General features: G+C 42.2%; 1 protein-coding gene across 1 annotated transcript; it reads left to right on the plus strand.

Moving 5' to 3' along the window:
* The first annotated feature begins 10,988 nt into the window (after positions 1-10,988).
* LOC137247202 (uncharacterized) lies at positions 10,989-11,553 on the plus strand. Its single transcript, XM_067778304.1, has one exon. It carries the CDS (start codon positions 11,097-11,099, stop codon positions 11,259-11,261), a length of 165 nt encoding a protein of 54 aa, XP_067634405.1. The 5' UTR covers positions 10,989-11,096; the 3' UTR covers positions 11,262-11,553.
* The last annotated feature ends 8,555 nt before the right edge of the window (positions 11,554-20,108 follow it).

Raw genomic sequence — 20,108 nt, forward strand, 5'->3', positions numbered from 1 at the left:
TATTGATCTTTTACTCAGTTCAACACAAAAAAAATTTGCTCTAAAAATTTACAAATTTTAAAATGCGAAGAATTTTTTTTTTGATAACAACGAAGGAAAATTTATTTCGTTGATGTTATGTTAACAGTGCTTCGCCCCATTCAATTGGTGCGACCACTCACAAATTGTCATGTTGTTGTTGTAGCGATAAGGTCTCTCGCCGAAAGCCTTGGGGAGTGTTATTGATGTTGATGGTCTTTTGCCGGATGCAGATCCGGTACGTTCCGATACCAAGCCCGACCATCTCGGGAACATTCTCCCAGCGGGTTAGGGGATCAGAATATACCCGGGATAGGTATGCCTGTCGTAAGAGGCGACTAAAGTACCATATTCAAGGGGCTGTGTAGCGCAACCCTTCAGGTTGCCAGCGCAATATATAGCTTCTCCAAACCCAATTGTCAACCTCACCTATCCGCGGCGAATCCTGTTTCACTAACAGACGAGGCTCTGGCGACCCCAAGCTCCTCATGGAATTTGGGGGTAGGGAGGGAGGGAATGGCCTGAAGGTTTAATGTGGCCACATAAATCGTTCCCGAGATGGTCGGGCTAGCACCTTAATGGTGCCATGGTACCGGAGCGTACCGGATTTGTATCCGGCAAAGGACCATCACATCGATGACACTCCCCAAAGCCTTCGGGGAGCAACCTTATCGCTACAACAACAACAACATCTCGGGAACCATTTGTTACGGCCACATGCGACCTTCTAAGCCATGCCGCCGTCCCACCCCTAGATCCGTGAGGAGTTCGAGGTCGCCAAATCCTCGGATGTTAATGAAACAGGATTCGCCACGGGTAGGTGAAGTTGACAATTGGGTTGGAGAAGCTATATATTGCGATGGCAACCCCTTGAATTTATTTGGTATTTTAGTCGCCTCTTACGACAACCATTTTGAACACCCCAAAATCTTGGATGTGACGTTTGATCAGGATCTACATTTTGGTGAGCATGCAGCCGCAATTGTACCTTCCAGAGCCGTAATAAAATCTTCAAATCCCTTGCTGGCAGTACTTGGGGAAAAGACAAAGAAACGCTCATTACCACATACAAAGCAATTGGCCAGCCGATTGCATGCTACGCGTCCCCTATATGGTCGCCAAGCCTAAAAACTACTCACTGGAACAAGCTACAGGCCTGCCAAAATACTGCTCTCAGAACCGACATGGGCTGTCTTCTTATGTCCCCAGAACACCATCTACATAATGAGGCGAGAATACTCCCCATCAGGGAGGGAAATGAGATGCTAACCAAACAGTTCCTGTTGAATACCCAGAAACCTGGGCATTCCAACAGACATTTGATTGATGAGCCAACACCAGCGGGTTAGGGGATCAGAATATACCCGCGGTAGGTATGCCTGTCGTAAGAGGCGACTAAAATACCAGATTCAAAGGGCTGTGTAGCGCAACCTTTTAGGTTGCCAGCGCAATATATAGCTTCTCCAAACCCAATTGTCAACCTCACCTATCCGCGGCGAATCCTGTTTCACTAAAAGATGAGGCTCTGGCAACCCCAAGCTCCTCATGGAACTTGGGGTAGGGAGGAAGTGAATGGCCTGAAGGTTTAATGTGTCCACATAAATCGTTCCCGAGATGGTCGGGCTAGCACCTTAATGGTGCCATGGTACCGGAGCGTACCGGATTTGTATCCGGCAAAGGACCATCACATCGATGACACTCCCCAAAGCCTTCGGGGAGCAACCTTATCGCTACAACAACAACAACATCTCGGGAACCATTTGTTACGGCCACATGTGACCTTCTAAGCCATGCCGCCGTCCCACCCCTAGATCCGTGAGGAGGTCGAGGTCGCCAAATCGGATGTTAATGAAACAGGATTCGCCACGGGTAGGAGAAGTTGACAATTGGGTTGGAGAAGCTATATATTGCGATGGCAACCCCTTGAATTTATTTGGTATTTTAGTCGCCTCTTACGACAACCATTTTGAACATCCACGTCGATGGCACTACTCTACCGACTGTCCTACACCCCAAAATCTTGGATGTGACGTTTGATCAGGATCTACATTTTGGTGAGCATGCAGCCGCAATTGTACCTAAAATCCAGAGCCGTAATAAAATCCTCAAATCCCTTGCTGGCAGTACTTGGGGAAAAGACAAAGAAACGCTCATTACCACATACAAAGCAATTGGCCAGCCGATTGCATGCTACGCGTCCCCTATATGGTCGCCAAGCCTAAAAACTACTCACTGGAACAAGCTACAGGCCTGCCAAAATACTGCTCTCAGAACCGCCACGGGCTGTCTTCTTATGTCCCCAGAACACCATCTACATCATGAGGCGAGAATACTCCCCATCAGGGAGGGAAATGAGATGCTAACCAAACAGTTCCTGTTGAATACCCAGAAACCTGGGCATTCCAACAGACATTTGATTGATGAGTCAACACCAGCGGGTTAGGGGATCAGAATATACCCGCGGTAGGTATGCCTGTCGTAAGAGGCGACTAAAATACCAGATTCAAAGGGCTGTGTAGCGCAACCTTTTAGGTTGCCAGCGCAATATATAGCTTCTCCAAACCCAATTGTCAACTCCACCTATCCGCGGCGAATCCTGTTTCACTAAAAGACGAGGCTCTGGCGACCCCAAGCTCCTCATGGAACTTGGGGTAGGGAGGGAGGGAATGGCCTGAAGGTTTAATGTGGCCACATAAATCGTTCCCGAGATGGTCTAGCTAGCACCTTAATGGTGCTATGGTACCGGAGCGTACCGGATTTGTATCCGGCAAAGGACCATCACATCGATAACACTCCCCAAAGCCTTCGGGGAGCAACCTTATCGCTACAACAACAACAACAACAACATGAGCCAACACCGCCTAGGAGCTTAAGGAGTCATCTCCGTAAGCATTATGAGAAAATATGGCACCTGAGAACTCAGCCGTATGAAGCAAAAAAACACACTCCCCAAAGCCTTCGGGGAGCAACTTTATCGCTACAACAACAACAACAACAACAAGCAGGTTCTCGGTGAACTCCACAAAGAGGCGTCGGATCTTTATGCCAGGAATTGCCCGGTGAATCCAGTACTCAAAGAACAGTACCCAAAACTTGCGGAACAGGAACGCATACTCTCCAGGGTAACGCGAATCACTCTAGCTCAACTTCGATCTGCATACTGTAACAGGTTAAACTCTTACCTATCCAGAATCAACCCCGACATACAAAATGTATGCCCAGCTTGCAATGTGTCCCCACATGAAACCAACCATCTCTTTAATTGTAATGCGGAACCAACGCCTCTAACACCCCTTTCATTATGGTTCACCCCTGTTGAAACAGCAATTTTCCTTGGACTCCCGTTAGAGGATATTGATGGCAATTTGTGATCGGTCCCACCTATTAGGTGGGGCGAAGCACTGCTACAACAACAACAACAACAGGCATACATACCGCGGGAATATTCTGAACCCGCAAACCAACTGGGTCGGTAGGGGAATGTCTGCCATCGTTTTGCGGTTGTTTCGAACTATATTAATATTGCTTTGATATCCCGGGCGTATCTCGAACAATTGTCTCGTGGACCTCCTAGCAGATGGGTACAACTAAACCGAATATAGACGGCTGTAGGGAATACGGAGTACCCCTTATCAGATGTGGTCTGCTAATCTATGGTGGACCACGAGTAAGCAAAGCAAGCACTTAGCAGACAATAACTCTTACAGGGTAGCGAGATCCTTTTGGCCAGAAGTGGAAAGCCAGTGGTCTGCTGATTTTATTAATTTTATCAAGACTCTACTTGAACTACTTGAAAAACTGAAATGAAATTAAACTAGAATGAAATTTCAGCGATGCAAGGGACGTGTCTATAAGTGAGTTTATATTATTTCGCCAAAATATCATCAACACGTGACGACATTACGAGTCTTTTCCGCAAGCGCTATGTCGTTTGAACCAGGTGAAGATGTTGATATACCGTAAAGTCCGATACCCGAAATTCGCAGTTGAGGAAAGTAGGCTTACCAGGAGACGCGCGTCACTCTAGCACAGTTTCGATCTGGATACTGTAATAGGTTAAACTCTTACTTATCCAGAATCAACCCCGACATACCCAATGTATGCTCCGCTTGTAATGTGTGCCCACATGACACCAAGCATCTTTTCAATTGCAATGTAGAAGCAACGCCTCTAACACCCTCATAGCTCTCATCAACCCTGTTGAAACTGCATGTTTTCTCGGACTTCCATTAGAGTACATTGATGACCATTTGTGGGTGATTCCACCTATTTGATGAGGCGAAGCACTGCTACAAGAGGAAGAAAAAGAAGTGTGTATAAACATTTATTTTTTAACTACTTTATGCACATAAGTATGTATTATTTGAGTTTTCCTTATCACCAATGACCTTTAATATCTTGGTCATCACCGCATAATTTTAAGCTATTGCGGTTACGAATTTGCCCAATATGAGAAGTATAAAACCAAGCTGCATTTGCCAAAAAGCTCAGTAGTACTTTGAAGAATCTGCTAACCATATCTTTAGTGTGAAGCACATCTTCTATCAAAAATGCATTTCTTAAAACTTTGTATATTTGTTATCGTCATATGCAGTGCAACAACATGGCATGGCGTGGACGCAGCACCTGGGCATTTATATCATCATCATAGTCCTCGTGTAATACTTGTTGAGCACCCTGTGGTGGTTGTTAAACCGAAAGTTGTACATCGTCCAGTTGTGGTGGCACATCCCGTGGTTGTATCTCATCCCGTTGTAGTGAGTCATCCTCTTTACCATCAATAGATATTCTTAGTATAATCGCTGGAAAATGGACCCTTAGCCAATAATGCTAACATTATCAATTTTATTCTAAGCCTAAACAGTAAGTTAAGAGTTAAACTTTAGATTGGCTGAGCTATTAAAATGCATTCTTTGAATATTGATTAAATAAAAATATAAAGGTTTTGGCAGTCCAAAATATCAACAGTCTGGCAGAAATAGCATTTTGCACTAATATAAGACTTCTCTAGCATTTTGAGTCAGTTCTATGTACAAGGGCTGATGATTTTATTCATGTTATGAGGTATCCGAGTACCGAAGATCGGCTTATAACCACGCCCACTTACTATAAAAAAATTCCCATAGGAGACACGTAAGTATATGTATGTTTGTGTAAGAACAGAGCACTATTTAAGACACGACTACTCTTTAGCTCTGGACTCATTTTCAGGACCAGTTTTCCTTTCAATAGGGAAGATGAATACCAAATTGCATGGCTATAGCTTTAATCGTACTCGAGATATCGCTACCGAAAGTAGGCGCAAATCTTTTTCGTAAATTAAATCAAATTCGTAGCCCATGCTGTTCTAGCATCTGACCACCAGCCCAACCCGTACTCCTCAAAACGCAAAGTGGGCTGACTATGCAGTATAGATTTTTTGATGTCCTCATGATTCCGACTGAATGAAAAGTTGTATCGTCCTAGACATGAACTGCACTGGGAAGTTGTAGCAATCGCATATATTCTGTACCAGAAACGGTGCACAAGGTGTAAGGACCAAGAGTGAGAGTGAGATAAGGATCCGTGTAGTTTAGCCACATTGCTGCTAGAAAGCTACGGAGTAGATCGTAGGGCGACTAAGGGCGAGAACAGCAATGGGGTACAAAAGAAGTTAATAAGGATCGAACCATGTTAGGGACGAGACCATTACACTCCATTATTTGCCCGAGACACACTGCAAAGAAAATGGATGTCCTTAATATACATATCATTTTCTGGCAAACACAGCTAATCCAATTTCTTGGATCAGCGTTGGGAACGACACAGACTGTTCCGAAAATGACAATTTAAGCGTTACTCCAGTAAGTAAAACCGGCTCGGCGTAGGAGCAGTGAACTGCTGGGTTAAACAGTTGAGCACGTTCTATGCTCTGCTCTCGCCAGATTAAGGCTCCAGATAGAGCAGCAAATAGAATGGCTGCTATATAATTTCTAGTACTTATTTGTGAAGGGGTAGAGTTATTTTATGACATGGTTGTGAAATTTGATAATATTTACTTCTGGTAACATACACAATGGACACATTATCTAAAGACTGCCCAGTTAAACCTTACCTATCGCTGGAAACCTGAACTTTTAACTGGAATGAAAGAACAAATCCGAGTAGTGCTACTTTTAACTGAACCTTAATTTTTACGTTATTCTTTATCTAAGAGATATGCATTGTGTAAGTAAAACCTACAGCTAGGTATATAACTTTCGAATTCACACGCGCTTAGTCGGTTGTTGTTGTTGTTGTTGTAGCAGTGCTTCGCCCCACCTAACAGACGCGACCGATCACAAACTGTCATCAATATCCTCTAACGGGAGTCCAAGGAAACTTGCTGTTTCAACAGGGGTGGACCATAGGGAAAGGGGTGTTAGAGGCGTTGGTTCCACATTACAATTAAAGAGATGGTTGGTGTCATGTGGGGACACATTGCAAGCGGGGCATACATTTTGTATGTCGGGGTTGATTCTGGATAGGTAAGAGTTTAACCTGTTACAGTATCCAGAACGAAGTTGAGCCAGAGTGACACGCGTTTCCCTGGGGAGTATGCGTTCCTCTTCCGCAAGTTTTGGATACTTTACTTTGAGTACTGGGTTCACCGGGCAATTCCCGGCATAAAGGTCCGACGCCTGTTTGTGGAGTTCACCAAGGACCTGCTTGTGTTTTTTCGCTTCATACGGCTGTGTTCGCAGATGCCGTATTTCCTCAAAATGCTTACGGAGATGACTCCTTAAGCCCCTAGGCGGTGCTGGCTCGTCAATCAGATGTCTGTTGGGATGCCCAGGTTTCTGGGTATTCAACAGGAACTGTTTGGTCAGCATCTCGTTTCTTTCCCTGATGGGGAGTATTCTCGCCTCATTATGTAGATGGTGTTCTGGGGACATAAGAAGACAGCCCGTGGCAATTCTGAGAGCAGTATTTTGGCAGACCTGTAGCTTCTTCCAGTGGGTAATTTTTAGGCTTGGCGACCATATGGGTGACGCATAGCACGTAATCGGCTGGCTAATTGCTTTGTATGTAGTCATGAGCGTTTCTTTATCTTTTCCCCAGGTACTGCCAGCAAGGGATTTGAGGATTTTGTTACGGCTCTGAATTCTCGGAACAATTGCGGCTGCGTGCTCACCAAAATGTAGATCCTGATCAAACGTCACACCCAAGATTTTGGGGTGTAGGACAGTCGGTAGCGTAGAGCCATCGACGTGGATGTTCAAAATGGTCGACATTTGGGACGTCCATGTTGTAAATAAGGTCGCGGAAGATTTAGTCGGTGATAATGCCAGGTTTCGCGAGGCGAAAAAACTGGAGAGATCAGGGAGGTAGCCGTTTATTTTATTGCATAGCTCATCGATCTGTGGGCCTGGGCCTGTGGCCATTACTGTGTAGTCATCGGCGTAGGAAACGATTGTGACTCCTTCCGGTGGTGAAGGTAGCTTAGATATGTAGAAATTAAACAAAAGTGGGGATAGGACACCACCCTGTGGCACCCCTTGTTTAATTCTCCTTGGCTTTGATGTTTCGTTTCTAAATAGCACCGATGCCTGCCGACCACCCAGATAATTTGCGGTCCACCTTTTAAGACATGGGGGAAGGATAGAACCTTCCAGGTCTTGCAGTAACGAGCCATGGTTGACCGTATCAAAAGCTTTTGATAGGTCTAGCGCTACGAGTACTGTTCTATGGTGGGGGTTTTGATTTAAACCGCAATTTATCTGGGTGCTAATGGCATTTAGCGCGGAGGTAGTGCTATGGAGTTTTCTGAAGCGATGCTGATGGGAGGCTAGTTGCAAATTTGCTTGGAAATAAGGGAGCAAAATGGCTTCGAGCGTCTTTGCTACTGGCGATAGGAGAGATATCGGACGATACGACTCTCCTATGTTAGCTGGTTTACCAGGCTTTAGTAGCGGGACCACCTTGGCCATTCTCCATTTCTCGGGTATGACAAAGGTGGAAAGAGACAGGTTGAAGACCTGCGCCAAATATTTGAAACCCTCTTTCCCTAGGCTTTTAAGCATCGGCATGGCTATGCCGTCTGGGCCCACTGCTTTGGATGGTTTAGCGCGACCAATGGCGTCCTCAACCTCTTTAGCGGTGATGGTGATTGGTGACGCGCTGAATTTGTGTTTATGTGCGTGTCTGTTGGCCCTCCGTCTAACTTTGTCGACCGTAGAATGCATTATATATTGTCGGCAGAAAGCGCTCGCGCATTTTTTCGCATCCGACAGCACTTTGTCGCCAAAGGCGATGGAAACTTTGTCTTTGTGCTTAGTCGGATTCGATAGGGACTTTACGGTGGACCAAAGTTTACCCACACCGGTAGAGAGGTTACAACCTCTTAGGTGCTCCTCCCATTTCGCCCGCTTGTGTTCATCCACAAGCAATCTGATGCGTTGGTTTATATCCCTTATTTGGGGGTCGCCTGGATCAAGCTGCCTTATAAGGTCACGTTCTCTCGCTAAGTTTGCGGCCTCCGCCGGGAAGTGGGGCCGGATTTCGGGAATTCTCCCGGCGGGAATGAAACGTGCCGAGGCGGATTCAATGACCTTGCGGAAGGCACGCTCCCTTTGGCGGGCATCAGTCGGGATAGGGAGGGCAGCAATGAGGTTGTCTGTAAAGGATTTATATTCTTCCCACTTTCCTTTTTAAAGTTTATGAAAGTGCGTTTTTCGGTGACGATGAAGTCGGCGGTACGCTCGAGCGAAACAAGTATAGGCAGGTGGTCGGATGCCAATGATACCATCGGCTGCCAGTTGACGCAGTTTACGAGTTCTGCGCTCACGATTGAGATATCTGGCGAACTGTGACAGCTTCCTACCATACGTGTGGGGGCGTCTCCGTTTATTGTGCAGAACGTCGTTTCTTCTATTTGATCCGCCAACATCTCGCCCCTACTGTCCGCCCGCAAATTTGAATGCCATAGATCATGATGGGCATTGAAGTCGCCTAAAATAATGCGATTGTTTCCAGTGAGTAAGGCTCTGATATTAGGGCGGTATCCACCGGGGCAACAGGTGGCAGGGGGGATGTAGATGTTGATGATTTCTAGGTTTGCATCAGGCATGCTTAACGAACGAAACGATATCATTTCGTTAACGTTAATTTGACGATCTTAACGAAGTGACTTCGTTTCGTTTATTAACGTTGATTATCGTAACGAAATGATATCGTTTCGTTCGTTAAGCATGCCTGGTTTGCATCGCCTGACCGGACAGATAGGCCTTGACGTTCTAAGACGTTGTCCCTGCGGTCGATGCCAGGATCAAATATGTGATATTGCACAGAGTGGTGTATTATAAACGCGAGGCCGCCTCCATTTCCGCTCTCGCGATCTTTTCTGTGGACATTATACCCAGAGCAGGTCTGCAATGCAGATCGTGCTGTGAGTTTAGTCTCTTGAATCGCAGCAATGCGGATGTTGTGCCGCTTCATGAAATTGACTATCTCCGTAATCTTCCCAGTTAGTCCATTACAGTTTAACTGCAGAATTCTGAAGTGCATGAGGGGAGACGTCGCCACTCTGGGGGTAAGTGACGGGTGACTACGCCTGGGTTGAGGAAGGCCAGGACGCAATTGCTGTTGTGGCCCTGGGACTGGGCGTCCTTGGGCAAGCATTGGGGTACCCGGATGATTTGGGTTTGCGACCTGGCAACATGGCGCGATGAAACCCGTCGAGGGGTTGCCGTCGCGGAGACCAGAACATCTAGGAATGTGGCACCACCCAAGGCAGGAGCTGCATTGGGCGGATGTCGCAAACATATATATTCTGTGCTGGCAAACGGTGCAAACGGAGGTAGGGACTAAGAGTCTGTTTCCCTGACCTACACGATTGCTGCCGGAAAAGAGGAGGGGAGAAGACGGGGGCAGGGGCTGTTGCTCAGCATTGCTTCCGACTCTACTACGAAGATTGTAGTTATGAGTGGTAGCAGCTGTTTGAGTTGTTGGCGCCGTAAGGCGCGAGCAGCAGCGGGTACTTGTTGTGGCTTGCTGAGCAGCGGGGCTGCTGGAAGGTAATGGGGGGGGGGCGCTTAGACGTAGACTACGGGGCGCCCTTGGGCGTGAACAGCAAGGAGCCACAAAAGATTTATAAAAGTTACGTGGACGTCGGGTTTTGGGATCAAGCTCAGAACAACCTGTCCGATGCAACCATCCCTTACACGAGACACACTGAACAGAGTATGACCGTCCTAAAAAGATTCTTTTCCGGCAGATGCAGCAAAACCATTTCTCAGGACCGGGGTCAGGAGACGGACCCGGATTGGATTCGATACCTTCCCGGAGCAAGAGAATATGGAGCAGTCCTGCTGCAAGGAGCTGCTGGGAGGATGACAATTTGTGGGAGGGACGAAACAAATTAAATGGGGTTACACTGAAATGACAGTCCTTGGTCGGGAAAAATCCCGAGTCGCTCCGGTACATAGAACCGACTGCCTTGGGAAGCGCGCTTAGTCGGTCTCCTGTCATTATTGCGTATAAATTTTATGCTTCCATTTGCATTTTAGATTATAGTGGGCTCACACTGTCTATTATGTGTGTGCAATGACGTGAAATCTATTTACCACAGTTCCTGTTAAATTGTTACGCCTCATAGACAATCAGTAAATATTAGCTAAAATTACCTAAAAGCCCTAATAGGTTTTCGCCCATTTCCGCTACTAAATTTATAACTCAATTAACAGCCAATCAGTCTTGACAAAATCTTTAGAACATAAACAAAACCGAGTTGTTATCGAGATTTCCTATTTAAACGGCTTTGACATTTATTCCCCAGTCGAATAGGAACAAAGAGCTACCTTCAAAAAAATTGCTTTAAACTCATGAACTAAAATCTTATTAGAGATTACATCAGCAACAATTTATGTTTGTGACATTTTCCCTAATAATCTCATAGAACAACAGTCAATGCGCACGTCGATGTACGGCGATTCCATGTAAAGTATAAAAACCGCTAAAACGGCTCAACTTATTGATAGTCGAAATAAAGCTGCTTAAGTGCTGTTAGCAAACGTCAGATTTAAAAACTTAAAATCTCTTTTAATCCTTTTTTATTGGCAATGAAGTGGTTATCTTTGTTCTTTGTTTTTGGTTTGATTGCCTTGATCGGAAGCATGATCTCATTAGCCGCTGCTAATCCAAATCCTGATCCGCGTGGCCGGCCAGCTACCACCTCACGTCGTCCGCCCACTGCCGATACAAATGATGCCATGGACCGGCACTAGCAGAAAGAGGATGACTTGGAGGATAGTAGAGAGAGTGAAATGAGCACAGAGTTTTGGAATCGCAGGGAGCATTACAAACCTAAACCTATGAAATGTGGAACACCGATTAGGAATCATCATCGCAAAGTAATTGTACAGTGTTATGGAGAAGAGAAATTGCAATATGTCGAAATTATATTTGTTTGAGATGGGTTAAAGTGATTTAAAAAAATAAAAATTGCAACTATTGAATATTTTATTTTGTTATTCATAAAAAAAAAAAACATAATAAAGGTAATTAATATATAAATAATGGGAAAAGCTGAATCAGAAAGTATTGTATAGGGATCAATAAATTCAGTTTGGCGTACATCTCCGTTTTTGTTGAGGAATTGGGACAACTTGAAATAGTGGACAGTAAACAGTTTCGATAGACTGCGATCATTTGCATCATCAGTATTTATAATGACTTCAGTATTCAAATGGCCTATCCAGCGGCCGTGAAGCTCTTCTTTGGTGCTCATATTATTATGGACATCTAACCAGTCCCGCCAGTTCCTTTCTTGCTGTGACAACTGGCTCCAATTTGTGACACCTTTTTCCACATGGTCCTTCCAGCGAAGTGGGGGCTTTCACATCCTCCGATTCCATGTGTGGGTTCATTCGCTGTGTTTTCATTCGCTAGCTTATGCTGATTTCTGCGCGTTCACTTCATCAATACATTTAACATGGGCATGCCATACGAGATGTTGATTGTCAGATTTCGGACACATTTCAGTCTAAAACTAGTACAAATTTAATCCCAAAAATATAACCTCAACTATAGTAAATTAAAATAATTTGAATGAGAGGTTTGAGCCATGATACTGCAAACAACAAAATAAAAAAAAAAAAAAACGATATAATCAGAAGTTTCCGACTCTGGACACACAATCGGTCAATACTTTGAATTTTACCCGAGTTATTTTTGGGCCTATTTTTATATCAGTCAGAAAATTATAGCTGCAAACTAGTGACTAGTTTCGCGGTTAGCTATAGGGCTGTTCAAATAAGCACTTGCCGCTAAGAGTTGTTCTCAGCTGGGATTTCTAGGTACTGTTGGTATCCAAGTAGCCAAAGTCTTTCACAGTGTTGCATTTGTATCAGTCAACAATTACTTCGTCTTGTTTTCGTTCACCACAAAACTCATTTCTCCTATTATCACAGCTTGAAAGGCAGAACTTATGGCCTGAAGGAGCTTTTGGAATCAGTTAACATTATTTAATCTCTGCGTACATGCCCCATGGGGACGTAGCGGGACCAAAACCTGCGATACTGGGCGAAATCACCGCTGCAGCAAGGCGGAGAGGTGTTGGCGTGATCATCGGTGCCGATGCTAATGCCCATCATAGCATCAGGGGAAGCTCTGATACCAACACTAGAGGTGAGTCTTTATTTACTTTTATTGTAGATGAGGGGCTTTGTATATGTAATATAGGGAATGACCCGACTTGTATTACTGCGGTAGGGGAGGAGGTCCTGGATCTCATCCTGGTTAGTAGAGAACTAGAGGGTCGGATATCTGGCTGGAGGGTTCTCAACGAGCACTCCTTCTCTGATCCCCGATATATTAAGTTCTCGGTGAACGAAGAAGGTCCCGGTAAAATATCTTTTAGGAACCCTAAAAGTAGGAACTGGGACTTGTATTGTAGGAAGCTGGGAGAGCTATTGCCTGCGGCGCCCACCGTTAGTTCGGACCTATCCGAATCTGAGATAGATGTTCTGGTAGAACACTTCACCTTGGCAAGCAATAGCGCCTTTCAACTGTCCTGCCCATTGAAAACTTACAGGGGGAAGGGCAAGCCGCCTTGGTGTTCGGATTCTCTTGACGACCCAAGAGCGTCCAGTCGGCGGCTCTTCAACAGAGCCAGGAGGAGTAAATTACCCTTGGACTGGGAGCTCTATAAGGTGAGTCTGGGTATTTATAAATATGAAATAAGGATAGCCAGCGAGATGCATGGCGAAGCTTCTGCGAAAACGTAGAAGGCTGCTTAGAAAAGTATTTTCTAGGAATTCTTCTCCTCTGGGGTATCTGAGAGATGATGGTGGGGACTGGTCGATGAGTAGCGAGGAGTCCCTTAAGCTTTTACTGAACAATCATTTTCCCGAAGGCCCAGTTCCGCAGGGATCTTCGCCTGCATGGTCGGCGGTCGTTGGCCATGCAGAAGTGCCTGCCATTCCACTACGGGAAAGTAAAAAAACTGGGCTATAGGGTCGTTCAAGCCCTATAAGTCTCCGGGCCCGGATGGAATCATTCCTGCGCAACTTCAAAAGTCTTTAGGGATTTCCTGCCGCTGGTTGGCCATCATCTACACTAACTGCCTCTGGCTTAACTATATCCCGAAGTCTTGGCACACGGTTAGGGCTATCTTCATTCCTAAGGCCGGCAGAAGCTCTCATGTATCACCTAAGGATTTAAGGCCAATCAGTCTCTCGTCGTTTTTTCTTAAGACGTTTGAGCGGTTGATTGACCTGTACCTACGGGAAAGGATACCTCGGGGGTTACTGTCGGCCTCACAGCATGCGTACTGCAAGGGCAGATCGACGGAAACGGCTCTCCATTCGATTGTAAAGCAAATAGAGGGGTCCCTAGAACACAAAGAGTTTGCTCTCGGTGCCTTTCTAGATATCGAGGGGGCTTTTAACAATGTCTTACCGGGGAAATCGAAAGAGCTCTGGTGGGTGAGGCGGAGTTGAGGCAGAATTGTCGCAGTGGGGTGGTGTGGGGCCATAATTGAGAGGAAGGTGTGCAGGGGCACGCCACAGGGTGGTGTCCTATCTCCTCTGCTCTGGATTGTGGTAGTCAACGAGCTTCTTGTGGAGCTGGAAGCCAATGGTTGTCGGGTGGTTGCCAATGCATATGACCTCGCTATCCTAGTCAGAGGCAAATTTCTGGGCACCCTGCGCGATGTTCTGCAGGGCTACCTGGATACTGTGGCTAGGTGGGCTGAATCATGTGGATTGGCGGTCAACCCGGGAAAACGGAATTGGTTCTTTTTGCAAGGAGATATAAGATGCCCGATTTCTGAAGTTCCTCGATTCTTGCTGAAACGTGTTCATTAATACCACGCCGTGCTTCTTAAGGTAATATGTGACATTCGATTTTTTCTTACTACATAATATCGCTATTTTATGGCTAGTTCATCTTGGAATTTAATTTCCCAAGCTTATTTGATATTTTTCCAATCAGTAGGTAAACGTAATAAGATTCCCTCGTTCCAAAAGGCGTTAACTCGACTCCAAACGCTCTAGCCCAAGTTATCAATACTTCAAACTAACAAGCGTATACTATTGGAAGAGGTCCACACTCTATAGATTTTCAAATGCATACGTGTTCCGAGCTCGTCGTGTAAGGTTATTTTAGGCACCGTAGACTTGGACCTAAAATTAACACGTTCACATACTTCCAAACAGCATTAAAAGAAAGCAAAGCGTTGAAACTGCGCTACCGATAAAGTGATCGTCGTAAACCTCTAATGTACATGTGGGTTCAACGTAATTTTCACTTGATGCCTCTTCAAGTGTACATACGTACAGGGATTGGCCGCGATAATGAAATTGTATGCATTTTTTGCTGCTCCACATTTTTTGGCGCTAATAGACTTGGATTTTTTTATTTTTTTTTTTAATAGATTTGGACACACCCTTCATCAAAACTATCGGTTTTCCAGATCCGGTTCCGCAGCTACGCAAATAAAAATCGCTAGTTCAATTAAATTTTAATTAAATTATTATTGTTTAAAGGCAATTGAAATGAGAGATTATCAAACTAAGTGAAACAACTAAGTTGCAATTCTCAACGTCAGTGAATCATGATTCACAGTTTCGGAAAACCCCCAGGCTTTTGCAAATATTTACAATTCAACAAATTTTTTTATCTATAAATGAATGTAGGATCTTTAAAAAGGAAAGCGGTCTCGTGACAAATGCAAATATTTTGCGAACAAATTCCAACAGCCTACTCCAAATATTTCACGTAAATTTCATAAAAAAAAATCTGTATAAATAACGTTATGATTAATGAGTTAGTAATAATTCTCATTGAATCGTGGTTCGTGGAAGTCTCTCGAATAAAAACTTAAATTAATTAATTAAAAAATGCGGTTTTCGTTGTTGATTTTGCCACTTGTATTAATGTTGTGCTGGAGTTGCGGTGAAATACGTTTAGTAACCGGAACTAAGAAGCTCGGTGGTGGCTATGGCGGCAAGAGCGCTGGTGGTGGTGGTGGCGGCAAGAAGTGTGGCTAAAATAGGCTTGCAATCCAAAGTTTTGAAATGTTCACAAGACGAAAAATAACGCAACGCTATTGGAGTTTTGTGTGAAATATTAAATGTATTCAAATTTAATAAAGGCTCCAATTAAAAAAAAAAAACACATTTTAAGTATTCGTTCCTTTCTTGTATTCAGTGACCTTCCAAAGTTTATGCTTATCAGCAGGATAGAGTTTAAGTTGGTTGTTTAGAAACGGTTCAAATATGTAAATTTGTTTTATGTCGCCACAGAGTGCGGCCGACTATAAAAGAGTATAGCGGAGTTTATAAGTGAGTGTGACCCCCCTGATTGAAACCTATAGTGGAGCTTATGTTTCAGAAACTACTCGATGAACAACCTCTATTCATATACCTTGCGTGACCGGCTTCCCCTTTGATCTAAAGTTATTGACCAAATTAAATCTCATTCATAAAATCATATCTCGGTAACTAACAACGCTAGAGTCATTCGGCAGGCCTTATTGTCAGAATTTTTTGGTTTGTATGAATAATTTTTTTAAACCCAGCTGTACTTGTACACAGAGTATATTAACTTTGATTGGATAACGGTTGGTTGTACAGGTATAAAGGAATCGAGATAGATATATACTAATATATCAAAATCATCAGTATCGAAAAAAAATTTCATTGAGCTAGGTCCGTCCGTCTGTCCGTTAACACGATAACTTGAGTAAATATTGAGATATCTGCACCAAATTTGGTACACGAGCTTATCTGGACCCAGAATAGATTGGTATTGAAAATGAGCGAAATCGGATGATAACCACGCCTATTTTATATATATATAACATTTTGGAAAACACAAAAAACCTGAATATTTAGTAATTAATACACCTACAATGTTGAAATTTGACGTGTGGACTGATATTGAGACTCTTGATAAAAGTTTGAAATAATTTTTCAAAATAGGCGGGGCACCGCCCACCTGTGATAAAATCAATTTTACAAATATTATTAATCATAAATCTAAAATCGTTAAACCTATCGTTACAAAATTCGGCAGAGAGGTTGCCTTTACTATAAGGATTGCTTTAAAGAAAACTTAACGAAATCTGTTAGGGATCACGCCCACTTTTATATACAAGATTTTTAAAAGGGTCGTGGACGAATAAAATAAGCTATATATTTGCAAAAAAGAGCTCTATATCAATGGTATTTCATTTGCCAAGTAGATTTATAACAATAAATAGGAAAAACTTCAAATTTTAAAAAATGGGCGTGGTACCGCCCCTTTAATGACTAAGCAATTTTCTATGTTTCGGGAGCCATAACTCGAAGGTAAATTAACGGATCGTAATAAAATTGGGTACACAAATTTTCCCTATAGCAGAAAATATTTCTAGAAAAAATGGACGAGATCGGTTGAAGACCACTTTTATATAAAAGATTTTTAAAAGGGTCGTAGACGAAAATAATAAGTTAAATCTTAGCGAAAAAGAACTTTGTATCAATAGAAGTTTACTTTCTAAATTTAATTATAACATTAAATTGGAAAACACTAAAATTTTTGAAAAAGGGTGTGGCACCGGCCCTTTTATGACTAAGCAATTTTCAATGATTCGGAAGCCATAACTCGAAAAAAAATTTGCATATCGTAACAAAATTGGGTACACATGTTTTCCTTATAGCAGGAAATATTTCTAGTAAAAATGGATAAGATTGGTTAAGGACCACGCCCACTTTTATATAAATGACTTTAAAAAGGGTCGTAGGCAAAAATAATAAGTAAAATCTTAGCGAAAAATAGTTTTTTACCAATAATATTTTGTGCCATTATAACAAGAAATGGGAAAAAATTCCAATCTTGAAAAATGGGCGTGGCACTGCCCCTTTCTTACAATGCATTTCCCAACGTTTCTGGAGTCATAACTCGACGAAAAATTTGGTGTTTAACAGGAAATATTTTCAGTAAAAATGGACTAAATCGGTTAAATCGCCTTCTTTTATATAAAAGATTTTGTAAATGTGCGCAGATGCAGGTAATAAGCTATTTCTAGTAAAAGTTGGAAAATTTCGTTAATAACCCTGCCCTTTTTTGTTATAATAACGCTTTTTAGTACAATGGCACTTGTGTGTTTATGTTTATTGTTGTTGTATTAATTATGACAAATTTTCATGATAAAAAGTATATTTGTATTCATTTTTATTAATACGTTCAATTAATACGTTAAGATATTGTCTTTACTGTTGGACCAATTTTCTCATGAACTTTTCACGACTGATAGCGCAATTCAAGTGAAATAATATATATTTTATTCGTGATTGCAACTTAAGGGAATCGTAAAAATATTAATCTTGTTAATGAATATTAAAAAAAAATGTTCAGTCATTAAACAAAAGTTTGATACAATGCCTTGTGAAATGACTAAAAGCCTCCCGTTTCCTTCGTTCCTATACCGTTTTTAGTTTCCGAGATATGATTTTTTTTAAGAAGGTATACGCTTTTTTTGGCCAATAACTTCAGGTGAAAGGCCAAGCCCCTCCGGAAAAATATCAACACAGAGGTTTAACAAAGTTGTTAGGCGGAGTTACATGCTTACAAAATTGTCCAGATATATTTTTTTGTGTTACTACTTTATTTTTTCCGCCATTTATCTTCATTTTAACTCACATCTTATGTGTTTACAGCAGAAGTGAGATGAGAGCAGATTCCAAACTCGTATGAATTTCAGAGAGTAAGTATTCCATACTTAACGTACATTAAGGCGGCTCTAAACATAAAGTCAACGAATTTTCTACCCCCTCTCCATCAAGCGAAACAAGTCAAGGAATAGCCCTTTAAATTTTGATCACGATTTGAATAAAGTTATACTTAATAAAGTGAGAATTGTAGACTCATGACGGGTATTCTATCTGGACACTACCTTCTGGCGTCACATGGCTTTAAATTAGGCTTGGTCAGTGATATCAGATGTAGGAAGTGCAGGTCGGGGGAGGAAATGATCGAGCACGTTTTGTGCTCGTGTCCTACGCTTGCCAGGCTAAGGCACCACCTATCAGGAGTGATAAAGCTGTCAGACCTAGAAGTAGCAAGTGGCATAGGTCCTAGAAAGCTTCTAGTATTTGCCAACAAGACGAGGTTATTTTATTACATAGGTCTTGGGTTTTAATAGTGTTTTTCAGTTTCGTCGTTAAATAAACTTCTGGTAACATTGCGGACTCATTCAGTCTTTGTGAGGTCTTCAGTTCAACCTAACATATACTTTCATCAACTAAAAAGTAACAAATATGACAGGTGGTATAAATTTTTAGATTAAAACTAAAAACTAAAATTAGATATTTGCCTTTTCAGTTAAAATGGCCAAACGTCAGTTTCGAGGTGTTAGTGAAAATATTTTAGTATTAGTTACAACGACATTACACGGTGCGTCTGTCATGCAGGCACCGTATGTACTGCCGATCATAGGAAAGAGACAAATTGTAAAAAGTAAAAGGGGGGAAAATTGTGTTTTTATTTGGAAATTTAAGATTTTTTAAGTAATCATTAAAACTAAAATCTTGTCTTATCTATCTTTAACAGTTACTTTAAAATAAGTATTTGTTCAGTCAATCAGTAAATTGTAGTCGCAGAAATTTATAGGCATTAAAATTCCTAAAGTGCAGTAAAGTACTGCTTTTTGCTATGGGAGGCAGTGTAGACCCTATTAGGTTTTTATATCGAATAGTGAGTGAAATATCACCCTATCTCGGCTCCCGCTGCGAAAACGCACTAGCATTTAAATAACACCATATTTTTTATGGATTTTTTTTTTTCAAAAATGCCCTATCTCATATTCTACTCAGCAATCGATATATCCTTAAAGAGTTCATCTCGTTTCAAAGAGTCCTTGGCTGAATTCATATAAGACTGGAGTGCCCAGATGTGGAAGAATCTCACTGGATCATGTTATTTCAATAGGACCACTATGACCGGGGGCAATTAACTTATTTTCACTTACCGAAACTGTGCTGGCATTTTTTGGGTCACATTTTAACTGGTTTTAGACTGATATATTCTGTCCGAAATTTTACAATCTTACTTCGTCGATACAATGCCAAAGTTACGAATGTGCCATTTTTGTTTTAACGAAATATTATATATGTCAAATTTTGCAAAGCCAAAACAACAAATGTGCATTTTTTTTGAAAAAAAAAAAAAATAATTAAAAATCATTTTTCAATTAACATTGATTAGTGTTTTACAAAAGTAAACCTTCCAATAGTGGTTGAAAAATACAAAATTAAATCTCTGTTTTTAGCAATGTTTTACGCGTTTTTCTCAAAAAATCAAATATGCACATTCTTGACTTTGGCATTGGACCGACGACATCTTTTTTCATTTCCCCATGTTACAAATACCATTTTCTTCTGCGAACAAAATATAGTCGACTGACTAGTTTTGACATAGTTTACAACTAGTTTGTTTCGCAGCAGGGTAATTTAGTTGTATATTTCTTACCTGTCATCGCTTTTGGGGGTTTAGAAGTGAATAAAAATAGCGTAGTTTTTATTTTTTTCCATAAATTTCAAGTGTCTTTTATTTTCACTCATTACAAGTTAATATAATTTATGCTTAGC

Source organism: Eurosta solidaginis, chromosome 3, assembly GCF_040869045.1.
Source record: "Eurosta solidaginis isolate ZX-2024a chromosome 3, ASM4086904v1, whole genome shotgun sequence".
Taxonomy (NCBI): Eukaryota; Metazoa; Arthropoda; class Insecta; order Diptera; family Tephritidae; genus Eurosta; species Eurosta solidaginis.

Excerpts from the sequence above, each read along its gene's own strand:
- LOC137247202 (XM_067778304.1), top strand. The coding sequence starts at position 11,097 with ATGAAGTGGTTATCTTTGTTCTTTGTTTTTGGTTTGATTGCCTTGATC.